Genomic DNA, 16,821 nt, shown 5'->3' with positions numbered 1-16,821 from the left:
ACACAATGCAGAAAACAAGTTTAATTAATGTCATTTGATGACAGTATAATATAACATGTAAATACATAAATAATTAACATAATTATTTAACATGTTTAATTAACATAATATAAATAACTAACATAATTACTTAACATGTTTAATTAACATAATATAAATAATGTAATTAATAAATGTTGTAATAATAATTTAAATTACTAACCTGTATGAATCCGAAGCCAAACTGAAGGAACGAATGCAAGCAGAGGAGGAGCTGCTATGATATACATGAGACAGAGAAAGCGAGAGATTGAGGGACGTGCTGACAGGTTTGTGTCAGGTGCGGACGTGCCCAGTCAGCACGTCCGCTGACACAAATGCTCAGCCCAAATTGGATGTTGACCGGTTAGATTTTTTTGTGATCCGGCCGTGCTGAGTCAGCACGGCCTGTATAGAATAAGAAAGTCCCTCAGTCACACGTGCATTTGACGGATAATTTTTTTTTATACGTATATTTTAAGGAATTAGCCACAATTGACGGACCTTTTTTTTTTTGGGGGGGGCTATAATCTAAGAAATTAGCGTCCTATATCTGACTACAATTCATGATTCAAGTTGGGCCGTCTGATGCCTGTGTATTACTTCTTTTGTTTTGTACTACAAAAATGTATGTCTCGTACAAGATTTCCCATGAAAATTGAAAATTCAGCTACAAGATTTTGCTGTGGTGAAAATTCTTTGTTACCACAAATATTTACCCACCATTTCGCGCCAAAATTTCCAAAATCAACCTACGGTAAACAAATTCCTGGAGGCAATTGAAAAATGGAAGCGCCAAGTTTAACAAGCCTCAAAAGTCAAAACCATTGCCGCCAAAATATTTCCCTCTTCGTACTTATAATCTCCTCCCTCTCTTACAATTTTCTCTGTTACTTGCCCTGTAAAATCCACTCTTGATCCTCAAATCTCTCTTGGGCACAACCCAAAAATTCAGTCCTTTTTTTTTTCCCTTATTTATTTTTGCTTTTCAACAGCTTTCTGTTTTATTTGTTGTAAAACAATCTTCTTTTGTTACCCCGAAAGAAAGAAAATTAAACAGAGCTATGGAAGCAAGACCAATTGAAGCAGAGGAAGGGAGGGAAGTCAAGTTGATCAAATCAGTTTTTGGGCTTGAAAAATCGGAAGAGGAGATTTCCAATGCTCTTACTCAATGCCACAACGATGTCACCCGAGCCATCAATTACCTCATTGACACCCCTGGGATTTTATCGCCACCAGTTACAGTTAAGAGGACCGTTACAAGCACTGGTGCTAGGATTTTAACCCAGATTAAGCAGGAAAACAGCGAAGAAATCAAAGTGATGGTGAAAAAGGAGGTGGAGAATTTTGATCAATCTGATGTGGGTTTTGAGAAAAAAGAGGTTTTGGATGAAAAGAAAGTGATTTCCGATGGTAAAATGTCGAATGGATTGGTAGGGAGATCAAGATTGAGCTTTGAAGAGTGGCTTCAAGAACAAGAAAAGAATAAACCTTCTCAACTCTGCAGAGTGAAAGAGGAGCCAAATGTGGTGGTTGATGATAAGGCTGTCGTGAGATTGGATGTGCCTAAGATGGAAAATGAGAATAAAGGGATGGTGAAAAAGGAGGTGGAAGAGATAATGTGTGTTCAACCGTTGTCTGCTAGGCGAATGTCTGATGATGAGTTCCGGAGGGTTCAAATGAGTACTAATGGTAATGATACTGGGCAGTCATTGGTGGCGAAGAAGGAGAAGGTTGAGGATAGAATGCTGTGCACAACTCTAATTGAAGATGGGGATTTTCCAGAAGAGCCTGACTGGTTGTTGGTTGGGAGGCATATTATCATGGGGCTTTCGACTACTAAGGGAAGGAAACTTGAGAATAATGAGATTGTGCACATTGCATTTCCTGACAGAAATACTTCATGGATCAAGTCAGCCATTGTTCGTTTTTCCACCATAAGAAATGGAGAGGTAAACTCTTATTTTTACAGTACTTTAGATTTTGTGTAAATGCTTCATGGTATCGGAATATTGAGAATGATATGTTACTAAACTTTTTTTGTGTTGAACAAATGAATTAATTAGATTGGCCGTCTTCCAATGGAATGGTCAAAATGCCTCACTCCACTCGTAAATTCTTCAAAAGTTAAAGTTCTTGGACGATCTATAGCTGCCCCTACAAATCTTCACTTGATGCAAGAGATTATGCTGTATTTGAGGTAAAAAACAGACAAAAAGAACTTCTTTGGTTTGTATTTTCCCTATTTCTTGAGATGTTTGCAATGAGTATATATTCCTTTTGATAGTAAAAAGTTCATCCATTTTCATATTATTTGGCAGTTTCTACATTCATCATTCAGTCTTTACAGAAGGCGATAAGTCTTCTTGGAAGCTTGATTCTCCATCAGATATTGACACCACGACATATCCTCTGCTGACTCTGTTTAAGTTGCTGAAAATGAAGCCATTTCAGGAGGTATGACATATTTTGCCACTCACAATATAAGTTGATTGTGAATTGAATGATAAAATTTTTAGTTATGGCTAGTTTGTTTTGCCCTGTTAATTTGTTGCTATGTTACAGGCTGAATTTACCCCAGAAGAACTTGACTCCCGAAAACGCTCGCTGAAGTTAGGAGTGAGTGCATTTCTATTTCTTTGTCTCGTTCTTAGATATCTTCCACTAAAGTTTCGAATTCATCTGGTCTTTCATTTTAGAGTAGACATGCATTTTTTTCACTTTAGAGACATAAAAATTCACATTTTAATTAAATCTTTGCGCATTCTGCTTCTTAGATGAAACTTGTAATTGAACTTTAGTACCACTTTTACCACCTTGACGCTCGGATTCTAAGTTTAGCATTATGGCAAGACAGGTATTTTTTTTTTGTGTGTTGCTAGACTAAGAAACCTCTTAAATCTTTATAAATTAGCAGGATGATTGTGACGAAAGTGTGGGAATGTTGCCTGCATTAAAACGAAGAAAGGGTTGCCCGCAACTTCCGGATCAAAACAAGGATGAGCAAGCTTTTTCAGAATCATCTTTGAATAAGCTTGTTGGTGCAGCAGATACGTATGACTTGAAGGTACAAGTCATAGGGATGCTTGTCCTTATTTTTGTCTTTAAACTTTATGGTACAGGGGAGATGATTTTGCAGTTACATTAACTATTTTAACTACTGGATCTTTCTAGGAAATGGAGCCCCCAGAAACCCTTATGTGTGATCTCAGACCGTACCAAAAGCAAGCCCTTTTTTGGATGACAGAATCTGAGAAGGGAGTAGATGTTGAAGAAGCAGCAAAAACTCTTCATCCTTGTTGGGGAGCATATCGTATATATGATGAGTATGTATTCTGTCCTTGAAATATTAAAAGGAACAGCTGCTTATAAAATCCATGGACATTAACTGCATTGAGTTTGATTATGCTACTATTTGATCATTTGTTACAGGAGGGCTTCCGCAATATATGTTAACATTTTCTCTGGGGAAGCTACAACACAACTTCCAACAGCAACACAGATGGCAAGAGGAGGGGCAAGTTTCTTTTGCTACTGTTACTGATTGTCCATTTTGAGTATCAACATTAATTATTATATATTCTAAGTCGTATAATGTTCTGCAGATCTTGGCAGATGCAATGGGGCTTGGGAAAACTGTGATGACTATTGCTCTGATTCTTGCAAGGCGAGGCAGAGGTACCCCCGAGGATCAAGAATCGATTGCCAAAAGTGAGGGTGATACAGAGTACATCAAGAAAAAGAAAAAGGAATCTGATCACAAAGTTATTAGAAAAGTGAAAGGCGGCACCCTCATTATATGTCCTATGGCGTTGCTTGGCCAGTGGAAGGTGAGTCCCTATAATATATTTGATTCAGCCAGGGTAAGGAAGTTTTCTGAGTTTGTATGCGTTCTGATTTCTGAAAAGATTTAGCTACACCATTCTAAAACTGCATTACTGATTTTCTGATCGTATGTTAGTTAATGAATGGGCACAAGGATATACTGTCATCTTCTCTGAATAAGAATTTTTCTGAATGAACAGGACGAACTTGAAACACACTCAAAACCAGATAGCATCTCCATTTCTGTCTTTTATGGTGGGGATAGGAGCAGTGACCCTAGAGTGATTGCTGAACCTGACGTGATCTTGACCACATACGGTGTCTTAACGGCAGCTTATAAGAATGTAAGCTAGCTATTCCCATTTCTTGTTGCTTTCCACCACTGAAATCCATTTACTTGCAGCTAATAAGAATGAAAAGCTGGCCATTTCCATTTTTTTAGTTTCCACCACTTAAATCCAATTGCTTTACTAGCACCAGAATGCTGCTTGTTCTTTTCCCCTGTCGAAACATTGTTAATGATTACTATTTTTATATGTTCAACACAGGATGGGGAGAATAGCATTTTCCACAGAGTTGACTGGTACAGAGTGGTTTTGGATGAAGCTCATACCATCAAGTCCTCTAAAACTCTAGGTGCCCAGGCTGCCTTCAAATTGTCATCCTATTGCAGGTGGTGTCTTACTGGTACCCCTCTTCAGGTATGGCAGCAGCAAAGAATTCTGGCATTAGTTGAACAAATGCCCTAGTAATGTTTTCCTGATTGGTATTAAACCACTAGCTATTGTCTAGCATGTATCAATTAAAGTCATTATCAATTATTGCAGAACAAGTTGGAAGACCTTTATAGCCTACTTTGCTTCTTGCATGTTGAACCATGGTGCAACTGGGCTTGGTGAGCTTAATTTTGTTTGTTGACAATTTTATGGCTGATGCTTGAGATGATTGAAAAACAAGTTGTTACTATTCAGTTTTTGCGTTACAATTCCCAGGAAAATTGTTCAAAGAGTTAAAGATGGTCAAATATTTTTTTTTGTTATTATTATTTTTTTAATCAAACATTATGATGCAAATGAGCCTGTTCCCTCGCTCTTCCCATATGCTGAAATTTGTTACTGCTTATAGGTGGCAAAAACTGATTCAGAAGCCATATGAGAGTGGTGATTATAGAGGGATGAAACTGATCAAGGCTATTTTGAGGCCACTAATGCTGAGGAGAACAAAGGATTCAAAAGACAAAGAAGGAAGGTAATTACTGCTCTTTCTTTCTTTCTTTGTTACTTTTTTGGTTCTCTTAGACTGGACCTGTTTTTATATTTGTGACAATTTCATGCTCTATGCCTCCATCATCAGGCCTATACTGGTTCTGCCCCCGACTGATATCAAAATTATAGAGTGTGAACAATCAGAAGCTGAGCATGATTTCTATGATGCCCTCTTTAGGAGATCTAAGGTGAGCTTAGTGTTACTCATGCAGCAACGGAGATTGTCTGTCACATTAGGACCTCTAATTAGTTATTTGTGGTTGACTATTCGAGTTCTCTTAACTAAATATCGTTTAAAAATAAGCTAAGTATTGTTAATTTAGACATTACATAGTTTTTTTTTGTCTTTGGATGGGATTTTCACAAAATTTTGCAATATGGACAGGTTCAATTTGACCAGTTTGTAGCACAAGGCAAAGTTCTTCACAACTATGCAAACATCCTTGAGTTGTTACTTCGATTAAGGCAATGTTGCAACCACCCCTTTCTTGTGATGAGGTGAGAATGGTGTCTTAATCTGTTTACCTTTCAATTGCCTCTTGCAGTTCATCTTATCTGACAATTTCAAATTTCTACCGTTGGCAGCCGGAGTGATACACAAGAATTTGCAGACCTGAATAAGCTTGCTAGAAGGTTCCTTGACACAAATCCTGATTCTGCAACTCAGAAGATCCCTTCTAGAGCATATGTTGAGGAGGTTGTTGAAGGTATTCGGAAAGGTGAAAACGCAGAGTGCCCCATATGCCTGGAGTCTGCAGATGACCCTGTGCTCACACCATGCGCACATAGAATGTGCAGAGAATGTCTTCTGTCAAGCTGGCGATCTCCAACAGCTGGGGCATGCCCAATTTGCAGGCAAGTGTTTAAAAAGACTGAGATAATCACGTGTCCGTCTGAGAATCGGTTCAGAGTTGATGTTGAGAAGAACTGGAAGGAGTCTTCAAAGGTCTCAAAGCTCTTGGATTGCTTGGAACGGCTAAGGAAGTCAGGTTCTGGGGAGAAAAGCATCGTTTTTAGCCAGTGGACCTCATTTCTAGACTTGTTGGAGATACCTTTGAAAAGGAGAAGAATTGGGTTCTTGAGATTTGATGGAAGATTGTCTCAGAAGCAGAGAGAAATCGTTTTGAGGGAGTTCAATGAAACTGGAGAGAAGATGGTAAGCATTTCTTGCTTGCTGTCATCAAATTCAAGATGATCACAATGCACTTGATCCTTCAATCAGACATAATTGCTGGATCTAAAATTTGTTTCAATGTTCTTCAGGTGTTACTGATGTCACTGAAAGCAGGTGGCGTAGGCCTCAATTTAACTGCAGCTTCTAATGTGTTCCTTATGGTACATTCCTTGTTTCTCTCTCTTTTTTTTTTTTTTTTTTTTTTTAACTCTTGCGGTGTGATAGTTCTTGAATGGCATCCGAACCTATCAATCAAATACAGGATCCATGGTGGAATCCTGCAGTGGAGGAGCAAGCAATCATGCGTATCCACCGCATTGGTCAAAAGAGGACCGTTCGAGTTAGAAGATTTATAGTCAAGGTAAAACGCCTCCTTCTGCATATGTTTCCTCAATGAGCATCTAAATCATTTGATTGATTGGCCTTTTTTTTCTCAAATCTGGTCACAATTCTAATCAAAGTTTAGGGATTCAAGAAATCCAATCCTGATAACAGGGACCCTGGCTACTAGCATTTGACTATTCAAGCAAAAATGAATTTTCAAATCTTGACATTGGCCTCTTTTTTTTAACCAGAAACAAAAAATGAATATACAAAGAACTGACAAACTAAAATAAGAAGGATAATCTCCTCTACTACCTTGCTTCAAGTCAAATTACTATCCTCATTAATCCCTCCTATTTGCTGAATTATTTGACCTAGTTACCACCACCACATGGCTGATGGCTTGAAATGTATGCAGGGGACGGTGGAAGAACGGTTGCAACAAGTCCAAGCCAGAAAACAAAGAATGATCGCCGGAGCCCTCACCGACGAGGAAGTCCGGTCGGCGAGGATCGAAGAACTCAAGATGCTCTTCCGTTGAATAATTGATTTTGTGAAATACAATACAAGTAGTAGTGCTACTACTGCTAATCATGGAAGGGAATCAAATCAAATTATGCTATGCTAGAATTAAATAGAGGGCTAGACGACTTTTCTTCTTGGCATGAAAAAAGCCAATTTCACGACCTCAAATTTTTGTTAAAAAAAGGTCCAAGATAAGCAACAACAACACATTCTTGATTTGATTCTCCCCCTTTTGTTTATGTCATCTTAGTCCATCCAGCCACAATATTCCTTGTCAAAGGCGGTTCGAAAGTAGTATTCATTTTTGACTGGCTCTAGAATGAAAGTTCAGTTGCCATGCTTGGTTGCTTGAGGAAATGAAATTAAAAAAGAAAAGGGTTGAAAGTTCAATATCCAAATGACTATTCTAGCCTCAAAACCAGCAAATTTCGACAAGTGGCCCATAGGATAGGACAAACTTTCTTGGTCCTCCGGGGGCCTATTAGATGCCACAAAAGTCAGGAGAAGACAATAGAGACAGCAAAGGAAGAAATGGAAAGGGGCAAAAAGACGGCCTCGATCCAACGTGCGTTTCTGACAAAAAAAAGAACCTTTGAATTGCTTTTATGGGATTAGGAAGGGCCACGTAAATTCGATCGTGGCCGTTGGACTAATGAACAGAACAGAAGACTATGATGACACGTGGGTTCAGTTGAGTGGCTAGTAGGTGATGCTACCTGTCTGTCACCGTCAGAGATGGGTGTGGGTAAATTGATGAATGGGCTTCTTCTTCGGTTAGCGGTGGTCCGTTGAAATTGACGGCGGGAGGCGGTACAAGATTAGATTAAACAAAAGAGGACAGTCAACAGTAGTTGTAGAGATCTAGTTTGGTCTTTGACGCAACGTTTTAGCCTTTCGGTTGGAAAGTAGTTATGATATAAGTTGGGTTGGTTGGCTTTGCTCGCCAGCTCTAAGCTTGGCTTAGTTTGGCTTTGCCAAGGACCCTAAGTTCTATAGTCGCAATGTTTAAAATTAATGACCAAACATCTTAGTATCATAATATTTAGGGTTAAATGCAGAAAACCCCCTGAACTCTCATATGAGTTGCACAATACACCCCTAAATATGTTTATAGGCAGAACGCACCCAAGGTCCACTGAAAAGTAACGGATATTTACACACCGTTTATTTTAGGACTCAAATGACAACTTTATCCTCAAATAATAACTGAACGGACAAAATCACCCTTCGTCTCCTCCAAACCCAATATGTCGGGCAGAAAGTACAAGGCAAAGCTGATCTTGAGTTTGCCAAATTTTTTGCCTTTTTCTTGCGATCGAGGAAGAACCAAAGCCGAATGACTGCAGAGGATAACTAGAAGTGGACAAAAGCAAAAGACGGTCTGAAGAATCCAAAAACAAGTAGAATATTTAGAATATCTCAGCAAATCAGGTAATATGCAAAACCCTAATTTTTTCTTTATTTAATCGACTTTTACCCTTTTTTGTGTGGATCTGGATGCCCAAAGCAGTGGGCTTTAGTTTTAGAATGGGTATTTGTATGGTTGTGATGGAAAATATATATTGCATGTGGTCGTTATGTTGGTTCCATGTCGGGCCGATTGCGACCAAATTTTCTTATCTGTCCTTTTCATGCAATAATTGTGTTGTTTATAGGTTTCTTTACAAGATTCTAGTCTGTTGAGCATGGGTCGGTGTTGGTAGTGTCTTTTAAGTTTATTATTGCTAATTACAGTATGTTAATTAAGTTCAATAAAGGTGGTTTTGTGGTCCCTCACTCAGATTTATTGTTTTTTTGTCACGTACCAGTGTGGTCATCACTGTTGGAAAGTATGTTCTCGTTCGAAGTCCATTATGGGGGCCATTTTGTAAAAAATCCAGGACTAACATATGTGGGTGGGGATATAAAACATTTCAATGATATTGACCCAGATTATATGTCAAGATTTGAGATCTGGGGGCTGCTAAAAGGACTGAACGTGCCCATAAACACTCAAATTTGCTTTAAAATGCCAGATGATGAATTTGCCTTACTTAATAGTGAAGCAGCAGTCATGTATATGTTTGGGATGTTTAGGGATGAACCATACATTCATATCTATGTTGGAGAGGTAAATGATAATGGGGATGTAGAAAATAATAATGGGAATCAGCAAGATGGTGTTGAAGCTGTAGGTAATAGCAATATAAATGCTAATCAGGGAGTTGGGACTGGTAATGATGGTTTAGGGGTTGGTGGGGTGAATGATAATGTTGAACCAGAGGTTGATCATGATGTGAATGAATCAGAAACAGAATCTGATGACTCATACACACCTGAAAGTGAGCAATCTTCTGAATATGACTCAGATTTTGATTATTTCTTAGATGGGGACACATTAAGTGATAGCTGTGATATTGGTGATAATACTACTGAGGTAACTAGTGGGCTGGATAGCAATATTAACTTAGGACAGTACCAACAATATACTGAATTAATTAGTGGTGATTATAGAGCCTTTGTTAAGGCTAGGAAAGAGGGTAAGTTTGTTGAGCATGAAAATATTGTTGATGCTGAAGTACTTGAAACTGTCATTCAGTCTGATGATGACGAAAATAGAGAACAATTTTCTGAATTTAATGAGGAAAGAGACATGGTTGATCATAAAATTGTGGTAGGCCTCATTTTCCCAACCACACATGTGTTTAGAAAGGCAATTCGAATGTATTCCATCCTTAAAGGTTTTGAGTTGAAGTTCCAAAAGAATGATAGTAACAAAATCATTGCAATATGCAATGGAGAATGTGGTTAGAGAATATATGCGAGTTATTATAGGAAAACTAAAGCAATGCAGGTGAAGAGCTTGAAAGGCACCCCTCATAGATGTCCTTGGTCTTATAAGAATGTTAGTGCAAATTCAAGATGGTTGGCTGAACACTTCAAAAAGGAATTGGCTGATGATCCTGACTGGAAACTTAAGGGATTTCGAAAGACAATTAAAAGAAAGTTCAAATTAAGAGTTTCTAGATGGAAGGTGTATAGGGCCAAGAAACATGCACATTCTGAAATGTTTGGGGATCATAAGAAACACTATGCCAGACTAAGAGATTATTGTGCAACTATTATGCTGAAAAATCCTGGTTCTGCAGCCTATGTTATGACAGAAGTTGTTCCAGCATCTGTCAATCCCATATTTCAGAGAATGTTTGTTATGTTTGGGGCACAAAAGGATGGTTTTATAAGTGGCTGCAGACCAGTTATAGGTTTAGATGCTTGCCATCTCAAAGGAAGACTTGGGGGACATCTAATGCATGCTGTTGGGAGGGATGAAAATAATCAGATGTATCCTATAGCAATGGCATGCGTGGAATCTGAATGTAAGGAAAGCTGGCATTGGTTTCTAGAACTTCTGACTACTCATATTGGATCATCAGCTGACATGAATTGGGTGTTCATTTCTGACAGACAAAAGGTAAACTTGCCATTAAATTTTTCCAACATTCATATATGAGTTTATTACTGCTATAATAAAACCAAATCTGATTGATAATGTTGCTATTTTGTAGGGTCTGGTTGAGACATTTGATGTGCTGTTTCCTGGGGTGGAACATAGGTTCTGTGTTAGGCATATGTATGCCAATTTTAAACTGAGGTTTAATGACAAGACACTTAGGGATATCATGTGGGCTGCTGCATGAGCATATGAGACAGATGGATGGTCACAAAAGATGAGAGAACTCCAGGTTGCTAATAGGGAAGCTTATGACTGGTTGAGTGCTATTCCAGCTAATCTTTGGTCAAGGTGCATGTTCAATCCAAGATCAAAGTGTGATCTTTTGAGTAACAATGTTAGTGAATCCTTCAACCAGTATATTAAAGAGGCAAGGGAGGAGCCAAATTTATCTATGTTTGAAGCAATTAGTAGACTGATTATGTGTAGATACCAAGAAAAGAGAGAGTTCATATCTAAAGTCAAAGGAAAAATTTGTCCAAGAATCCATGATAAAGTGGAGGAAATTAAGGCACGAGCAATGGAATATGAAGCTGTTCAAGCTGGTCAAGGCATATGGGAGATCACAGGCTATGCAGGGCACAGAGTTGTTAACCTGAATGCAAGAACTTGTACTTGTAGAGAATGGGATATAACTGGTGTTTCTTGTGTACATGCATGTGCAGCAATTATAGATTCTGATCAAGAACCAGCAGACCTTATCCATCCATATTATAGTATAAAGTACTATTGTAGAGCTTATAAGGGTATGGTAGTTCCTATTCCAGAAAAGGGTCTATGGGTTCAAACAAGTGGCCTGCCTATTCAACCACCAAAACTAAGGAGAAGACCTGGCAGACCAAGAAAGCTACGAAGAAAAAGTGCAGATGAGCTTGTGAATAATGATGTGGTAACCAGAAAGGGTACTATAACCCACTGCAGCAACTGTAATATACCTGGTCATAATAAGAAGACATGCAAGCAACCAAGACAGGTTGTGTATGATGCCTTAAATTGTGTTTAATAATTTCCTTCCTTAGTTTATTTACTAATTTAGTTACTTTTGTAGGATGAAAGTGCCACTCAAACAAGAAAGGGAGGAGGTACAACCCCTCCAAAAAATGTTGGTGGAAGATCGAGAACGGTTAATATGAACACACAGAATGCTAATGTCAATATGACTGGTGACAATGGAAGGGGTAATAGAAGGGGCAGAGGTAATGGTAGGGGAAGAGGTAATGGTAGGGGAGTGGAATCCTCAATTAGAGGTGGGGCAAGAGGGAAAAGAGGGAGAGGTGAATTTTCAGGATGTCCTTCACCGCTTTCTGGATTTGGAAATTGGAATGGAATTGGCATGTCTGATGGCAGAAATTTCATCCCATCTGCTATGGTGATTCAATATTATCTTAGGCATTATGTATATATTTCCAAACTGGTTCATTTTTAACTTGTATTAATGTCTTTCTCATTAATGACAGGTGGCAATGATGGCCATGCAATCTCATAACACTTCTGAAACCCGGACAGTTCAAATGGTAAGTATTTCAGCTGTATTTTTATACACTTTTGCTTAATTTCAGCTGCATTTGAACTAACTAATGTCATGTGTAACTAGTGGACAAATGACCCCCTGACCGGAGGCTCACAATTGAGCACTAATACCAGTTCAAATGAGGGTAGTATACCCACTACTCAGGTATATATTGTTCTGCAATTCATATACAATTCATAGGCAAGATAAAGTAAATATACATCACCAATAACTTGTTTTATTTGTACCAGATCCAAAGGCATTCAACAAGATTTGGTGATGTATTGTTCTCCAGTCAATCTTCCAGCACAAGGACTCATGTGCATCAAGACTCTCGGATACCACCTAATGAAGGTTCATCTAACTGTTAGGATGATAATATAGCCCGTAAAGGATATGTTCCTCTTTTGTAATGGAAACATGCTTTTGAAGGGCATCAAAACATGCTTTTTTTGTTTGGTTGAACACTAGGATATGCTATTTTCATACTTTGTATTAATAAAGTGGAAGATGATCTTCCTGGTAGTTTATGCAATGAACTATGGACTAGTTTATGAAGTTACTAGCTTTGCTGTTTCCATTGTTTTGCTGATTATATTTTTCACATTGCTTTTTTTTCTCTCTCATATAACTAGCCAGCTTATATGACAAACCATAATTTTATACTAACTTGAATGATTCATGTTACATGGTGTTCATGGCAGAAAATACATTTGTTCCTTTTTCTTTTCTTTCATTATAGCAATTACTACTACAGCAAGCACCACTACAATTACATATATCAGCTTCCTTCCTTTGGAGTCAGTCCTCCTCCTTTCTTTAAGAGCCCCTTTATACTTGGCCATTTTTTCTTGCAATGACCGGATTATAGTTTTGAATTTTTCACATTTGGTCACTAGCTGGTTATTTTGAAGCATAGTAACAACTCTTGCATCATTCACTCTTTCAGATGCTCTTTGTAATTGCTCATTCTGTTGCTGCAAATGGTTAATCCTTGCTTGCATTTCTTCCATTCGGCCATGAAAATATTCCCCAATTTCCATTCCTTTTTTGCATGTTTCAGGTTCCACCCATTTAAAATACCCGCATGCATTACTATTCTGTTTAAAACAAAATTCCAAAATAAGTGGCTGTTATTGCCTTTGGTTCACTAAAATTGTATGTGAGATTTGGACTTATCGAATAATTGGAACATCCTATGAAATTTCTTCCTGGATTTTGAATGGTCCATGAAGTGCGTACGGGTGCTTTTTTTCCACACCTGCATCTTGAGTTGAAGTTTGTTGCATGGTGTGCATTGCTTGAGCTGCAACTTCCTGGACTGTGTTCCATATGAGTAGAAATTGTGTATATGTGAAGAAGAGGAAATAAGTGGGGAAAATGAGAAGTGATGGTAGGTTGTTCTCGTTTATATTCACTGGAAAGAGGGCAATTTTGTCAGCAAATTCAACGGACAGAAAGTGACTTCCACGCGTTTTGTTTTACAGTGAAATGTGTGAACGGTCGTTTTTTCAGGGTGCAAAATGCCTATAAACATATTTCTGGGTGTTTTGTGCAACTTCCATGAAAGTTCGTGGGTGTTTTCTACATTTAACCCTAATATTTAAAGATAATAATGTGATTTGAGCCACAGGTGAAGACAAATTAGGCGACAAAATTGGCATGAAGAAGCCAAACGAAAGATAGTCACACACTAATTATTGTGAGTGGAGATTCCCCTCTATCTTTTGCTCATTTCGTACTGCGTTTGCTTGCTTGCTGTGGATCTTTCTTAATAACATAAACTGTATATGTTTCTATCGAAAAAAAAATTAAAATTAGGTGTTAGAATTGAAGAGTTTGAAGTTTCACTATGATTTGTAATTATAAAATGGAAACCAACAAACATGGCAGAATGAAACTCTTGTAACAAGAACGAAGGAAGAAAAGTAATTGGACACAACATTTGTTCTTGGTTCAGCATACTTATATAATTAAATTCACTTGAGGCACAAAAAAAAAATGAAAAAGCTAGGCAATTTTTTCCATAGAATTTGGATTTATTATTATTCACTTTTCTCTAATTATCTGTCAATTTGACGATATTTGCATCATCAATATTATTGTAAATTTAATAATAGCATCTCATTGGTTTCAAGTTTATTAATACATCCCTATGTTTAAAAAAATCAGCTTTCATTTTGATTTTTGAAATTGATGGTGTAGATACCATCTTAATTTTGAAACACATGCATAACATACAAATTTTGTAACCAAACAGTAGTGACTTTTTTTAATGTAATTTTGTGTCAACCATAGAATTAATTGTGAACCGTTTTGACACTTAACATGTTAGAATTTTAATTTTATTTAAGATTCCTCCATTATCCTTAGATGGACAATATCATGATCCTATTGCTTTTCTGCCTTAGCTGCTTCCATATGAATAAGGGGGTGAATAATAACCATGGAAAAAATTCGGAGTTGATAGCTCTTTATGAAGAAGTAAAGTTCAAAATCAGCTCAAGCTAAGCCGAGCCGTTTTAGAACAAGCAGAAAATTTCTCCCCTTCTCCCTTTGATTGAATCTACTTACTTAAGTTACAACCGCACGCCCTCACCAACCGCGTGTCCGCCACACGCCCCTCCTTTATAACTTACAACGCCCCCCATCGCTTGAACCAGCCTTCCCGTTCACACCCATCCCATTTCTCTCTCAGCAATACAAAAGTCCCAAACTGCCCGTGCTCTCCGCCATGGCGGACAATAACAGAAAAGGAAGAAACAGCTCCGGCAACAGGAGCCAGCCAAGCCGGTTACAACGGCGAGCTCCGGCGTCAATTCAGATTAATAGAGTGACCGACTGGAACGTCGCTATACCTCTATTGTCGCCGTTGATTACGTCACCGACGTCGCCCGGGTCAACCAATCTAACGGCTGAGATTAAATCTAGATCGGGTGGTGGCGTAGAGGAGTCGGAGAAGAAGGAAAAGCTGCAGCCCGGCGTTAGTGCAGCGACGTCGTTCAAGAAATGGCAGCATCCGGCAGCTCCGTTTTGTTATGAGCCAGCTCCGTTAGTGCCGTTTGTTTGTACCGCGGGATTTGGCGTAGATAGATAGCAGGAATAGACATAGTAGATGGAGTTTAACCATTTCTTTGTTCATAAATATTTAACGGAGTCAAGAGTTATACTACTTTCTATAGTGGGGATAAATGCAGGGGTGATTTTGCAAGTATATTTTTTGTGGTGTTAACTGGACATAATAGTTTATACATGGTGTCTGATTTTTGTTGCCCCTTCTAAAATTGTGATTAGTTTTGGTTATTATTGCAGTTTCAGAAGATTGTTGTTGTTTTTTTTTTTTTTTACATCAATAGTGAAGAACTTTGATGTGCAACAATTAGTGTAATTATTGTGTTTTACGCGTGTGTGTGTGTGTGTGTGTGTGATGTGGGGAGGGGAAAAACTCACTCAGGTACTTGAAGATGAGAAAACACAAATGGTTGGAGTATAAACAGAGGTTTATACTAACTTTGAGGACTGTTTGGGATGAAAACAACAGCAGCAAACAAATACAGTAAGTAATTCCAACACTTTAATTGCCAACCAAACTCAATACAAATTTTTCCCTAGAAACTGAAAATTGGGATGAGGATGATATGCAGAGGAGTGAAGACCATACATAGGCCTAGAATGCTGTCTGAATGAACTTTCCTTTGCTTCCCATTTTCATCAAACCGCAAGTTGTTTGTCGGGTGGCCGCCGGTCTACTGTTTGCTGCTTTGTTCGGCCGCCCATTCTGCAATTCAACACAGGAATTGCATTTGGTTGTGATTAATTAATTTATTTTTCAAAATCGAAAGTCTGAATAGGGTAGTTTGTCAGGAAAGAAAATAATATATAAAAAGAAGGCGAAAGAAAGAAGCAACACTACTGATTACTGGGAATGGCAATTCGGCAACAGGACGGTTTGAAAATTGACCTGTAGTAATGGCAACCAATACACGCATTGACATGTTGGAGAAAAGCTTCCGGAAAGAAATGCAGGCATGGTTTGAAAATTACCTTTATTTGAACATCTCACATTTTTACTTGAGAATCCAAGCTAATATCTATATATATATATATATAACTATCAGATCTTATCTCCTAATCACATGCAAAAACATATGAACTCAGATAAAGCTCCAAATATTTTGCAGTTCTACTTTTTTCGAGAAACTGCAATCGAACTGAAAAAATTTTGCACCCTGCATTGGTATCATCAAAGGAGAAAGGCTAAACCCAGTGACCTGTGCAAAACCAAGCACCGAAAGTTTTGAGTTGAATCATTAGTGTCCAGTGTAATTAAACCCGCAGGGGTGTATATATATATATATATATATATATATATATATATGCTACTACTTCCGTGCCGTTCAAAATGTCGTACTTTCCATTTTTTGATGTCTCAAAACATTAGTCACGTTAGAAATATCAAAGCACTTTTTAATCTCTCTTTCCAATATAACCCTTTTTCTAATCATATACATGTTGCTATTTAAATTTCACTTTTGAATTTATGAGGGTAAAATTGAAAAGAGAAACACAAACATCACAATTAAATCACAATTTTTAAAAAGTTGAACTCCCCAAACATGATTATATGATTGGAAGACGGAGGGAGTATATTATATGAGTCGGTGTAATTAAGCCAGCGTAATAATAATAT

The 16,821-nt window shown here is 37.9% G+C and overlaps 3 protein-coding genes and 1 long non-coding RNA gene across 7 annotated transcripts; 3 read left to right on the top strand and 1 right to left on the bottom strand.

Annotated features, from left to right (window-relative positions):
* Window positions 1-906: 906 nt before the first annotated feature.
* On the top strand, window positions 907-7,410 carry LOC113734249 (DNA repair protein RAD5B). 2 transcript variants are annotated; one of them, XM_027260678.2, is made up of 18 exons: window positions 907-1,970; window positions 2,085-2,218; window positions 2,340-2,475; window positions 2,584-2,637; window positions 2,933-3,085; window positions 3,193-3,344; window positions 3,451-3,535; window positions 3,624-3,848; window positions 4,044-4,187; window positions 4,392-4,544; window positions 4,671-4,738; window positions 4,969-5,091; window positions 5,197-5,296; window positions 5,494-5,606; window positions 5,694-6,264; window positions 6,372-6,443; window positions 6,545-6,643; window positions 7,025-7,410. In XM_027260678.2, exons 1-18 carry the CDS (start codon window positions 1,083-1,085, stop codon window positions 7,145-7,147), a joined length of 3,393 nt encoding a protein of 1,130 aa, XP_027116479.2. In that variant the 5' UTR covers window positions 907-1,082; the 3' UTR covers window positions 7,148-7,410. The 2 variants fall into 2 exon arrangements, with proteins under 2 accessions (XP_027116479.2, XP_027116480.2); XM_027260679.2 differs by having other exon boundaries at window positions 908-1,970; window positions 2,936-3,085.
* Window positions 7,411-8,103: 693 nt separating this feature from the next.
* LOC140037565 (uncharacterized) lies at window positions 8,104-12,709 on the top strand. Of its 2 annotated transcripts, XM_072081958.1 has the most exons (7): window positions 8,104-8,562; window positions 8,940-10,582; window positions 10,677-11,594; window positions 11,670-11,990; window positions 12,079-12,135; window positions 12,216-12,296; window positions 12,383-12,709. In XM_072081958.1, the coding sequence occupies exons 3-7, from the start codon at window positions 10,839-10,841 to the stop codon at window positions 12,500-12,502; spliced, it is 1,335 nt and encodes a 444-aa protein (XP_071938059.1). In that variant the 5' UTR covers window positions 8,104-8,562; window positions 8,940-10,582; window positions 10,677-10,838; the 3' UTR covers window positions 12,503-12,709. The 2 variants fall into 2 exon arrangements, with proteins under 2 accessions (XP_071938059.1, XP_071938060.1); XM_072081959.1 differs by lacking the exon at window positions 8,940-10,582.
* Window positions 9,959-10,808, top strand: LOC140038175 (uncharacterized). The gene is made up of 2 exons (XM_072083272.1): window positions 9,959-10,582; window positions 10,677-10,808. Exons 1-2 carry the CDS (start codon window positions 9,959-9,961, stop codon window positions 10,806-10,808), a joined length of 756 nt encoding a protein of 251 aa, XP_071939373.1.
* A 1,869-nt stretch (window positions 12,710-14,578) lies between the features above and the next one.
* On the bottom strand, window positions 14,579-16,432 carry LOC140037564 (uncharacterized). Of its 2 annotated transcripts, none has more exons than XR_011841476.1 (2): window positions 16,045-16,432; window positions 14,579-15,909 (listed from the first exon to the last, which is right to left on the bottom strand). It is a non-coding gene; the product is annotated as an uncharacterized lncRNA (long non-coding RNA). The 2 variants fall into 2 exon arrangements; XR_011841475.1 differs by having other exon boundaries at window positions 16,093-16,432.
* Window positions 16,433-16,821: the final 389 nt, after the last annotated feature.

The sequence above is a fragment of the Coffea arabica genome, chromosome 3c, assembly GCF_036785885.1.
Source record: "Coffea arabica cultivar ET-39 chromosome 3c, Coffea Arabica ET-39 HiFi, whole genome shotgun sequence".
Classification (NCBI taxonomy): domain Eukaryota; kingdom Viridiplantae; phylum Streptophyta; class Magnoliopsida; order Gentianales; family Rubiaceae; genus Coffea; species Coffea arabica.
This window is presented reverse-complemented; position numbering and strand designations above follow the sequence as displayed.

Coding starts and splice junctions, on each gene's coding strand:
- LOC140038175 (XM_072083272.1), top strand. CDS start 9,959: ATGCAGGTGAAGAGCTTGAAAGGCACCCCTCATAGATGTCCTTGGTCT. Junction 10,583..10,676: donor TCATTTCTGACAGACAAAAG/GTAAACTTGCCA, acceptor GCTATTTTGTAG/GGTCTGGTTGAGACATTTGA.
- LOC140037565 (XM_072081959.1), top strand. CDS start 10,839: ATGAGAGAACTCCAGGTTGCTAATAGGGAAGCTTATGACTGGTTGAGT. Junction 11,595..11,669: donor CATGCAAGCAACCAAGACAG/GTTGTGTATGAT, acceptor TTACTTTTGTAG/GATGAAAGTGCCACTCAAAC. Junction 12,297..12,382: donor GTAGTATACCCACTACTCAG/GTATATATTGTT, acceptor TATTTGTACCAG/ATCCAAAGGCATTCAACAAG.
- LOC113734249 (XM_027260678.2), top strand. CDS start 1,083: ATGGAAGCAAGACCAATTGAAGCAGAGGAAGGGAGGGAAGTCAAGTTG. Junction 2,219..2,339: donor GAGATTATGCTGTATTTGAG/GTAAAAAACAGA, acceptor ATTATTTGGCAG/TTTCTACATTCATCATTCAG. Junction 5,297..5,493: donor CCCTCTTTAGGAGATCTAAG/GTGAGCTTAGTG, acceptor CAATATGGACAG/GTTCAATTTGACCAGTTTGT.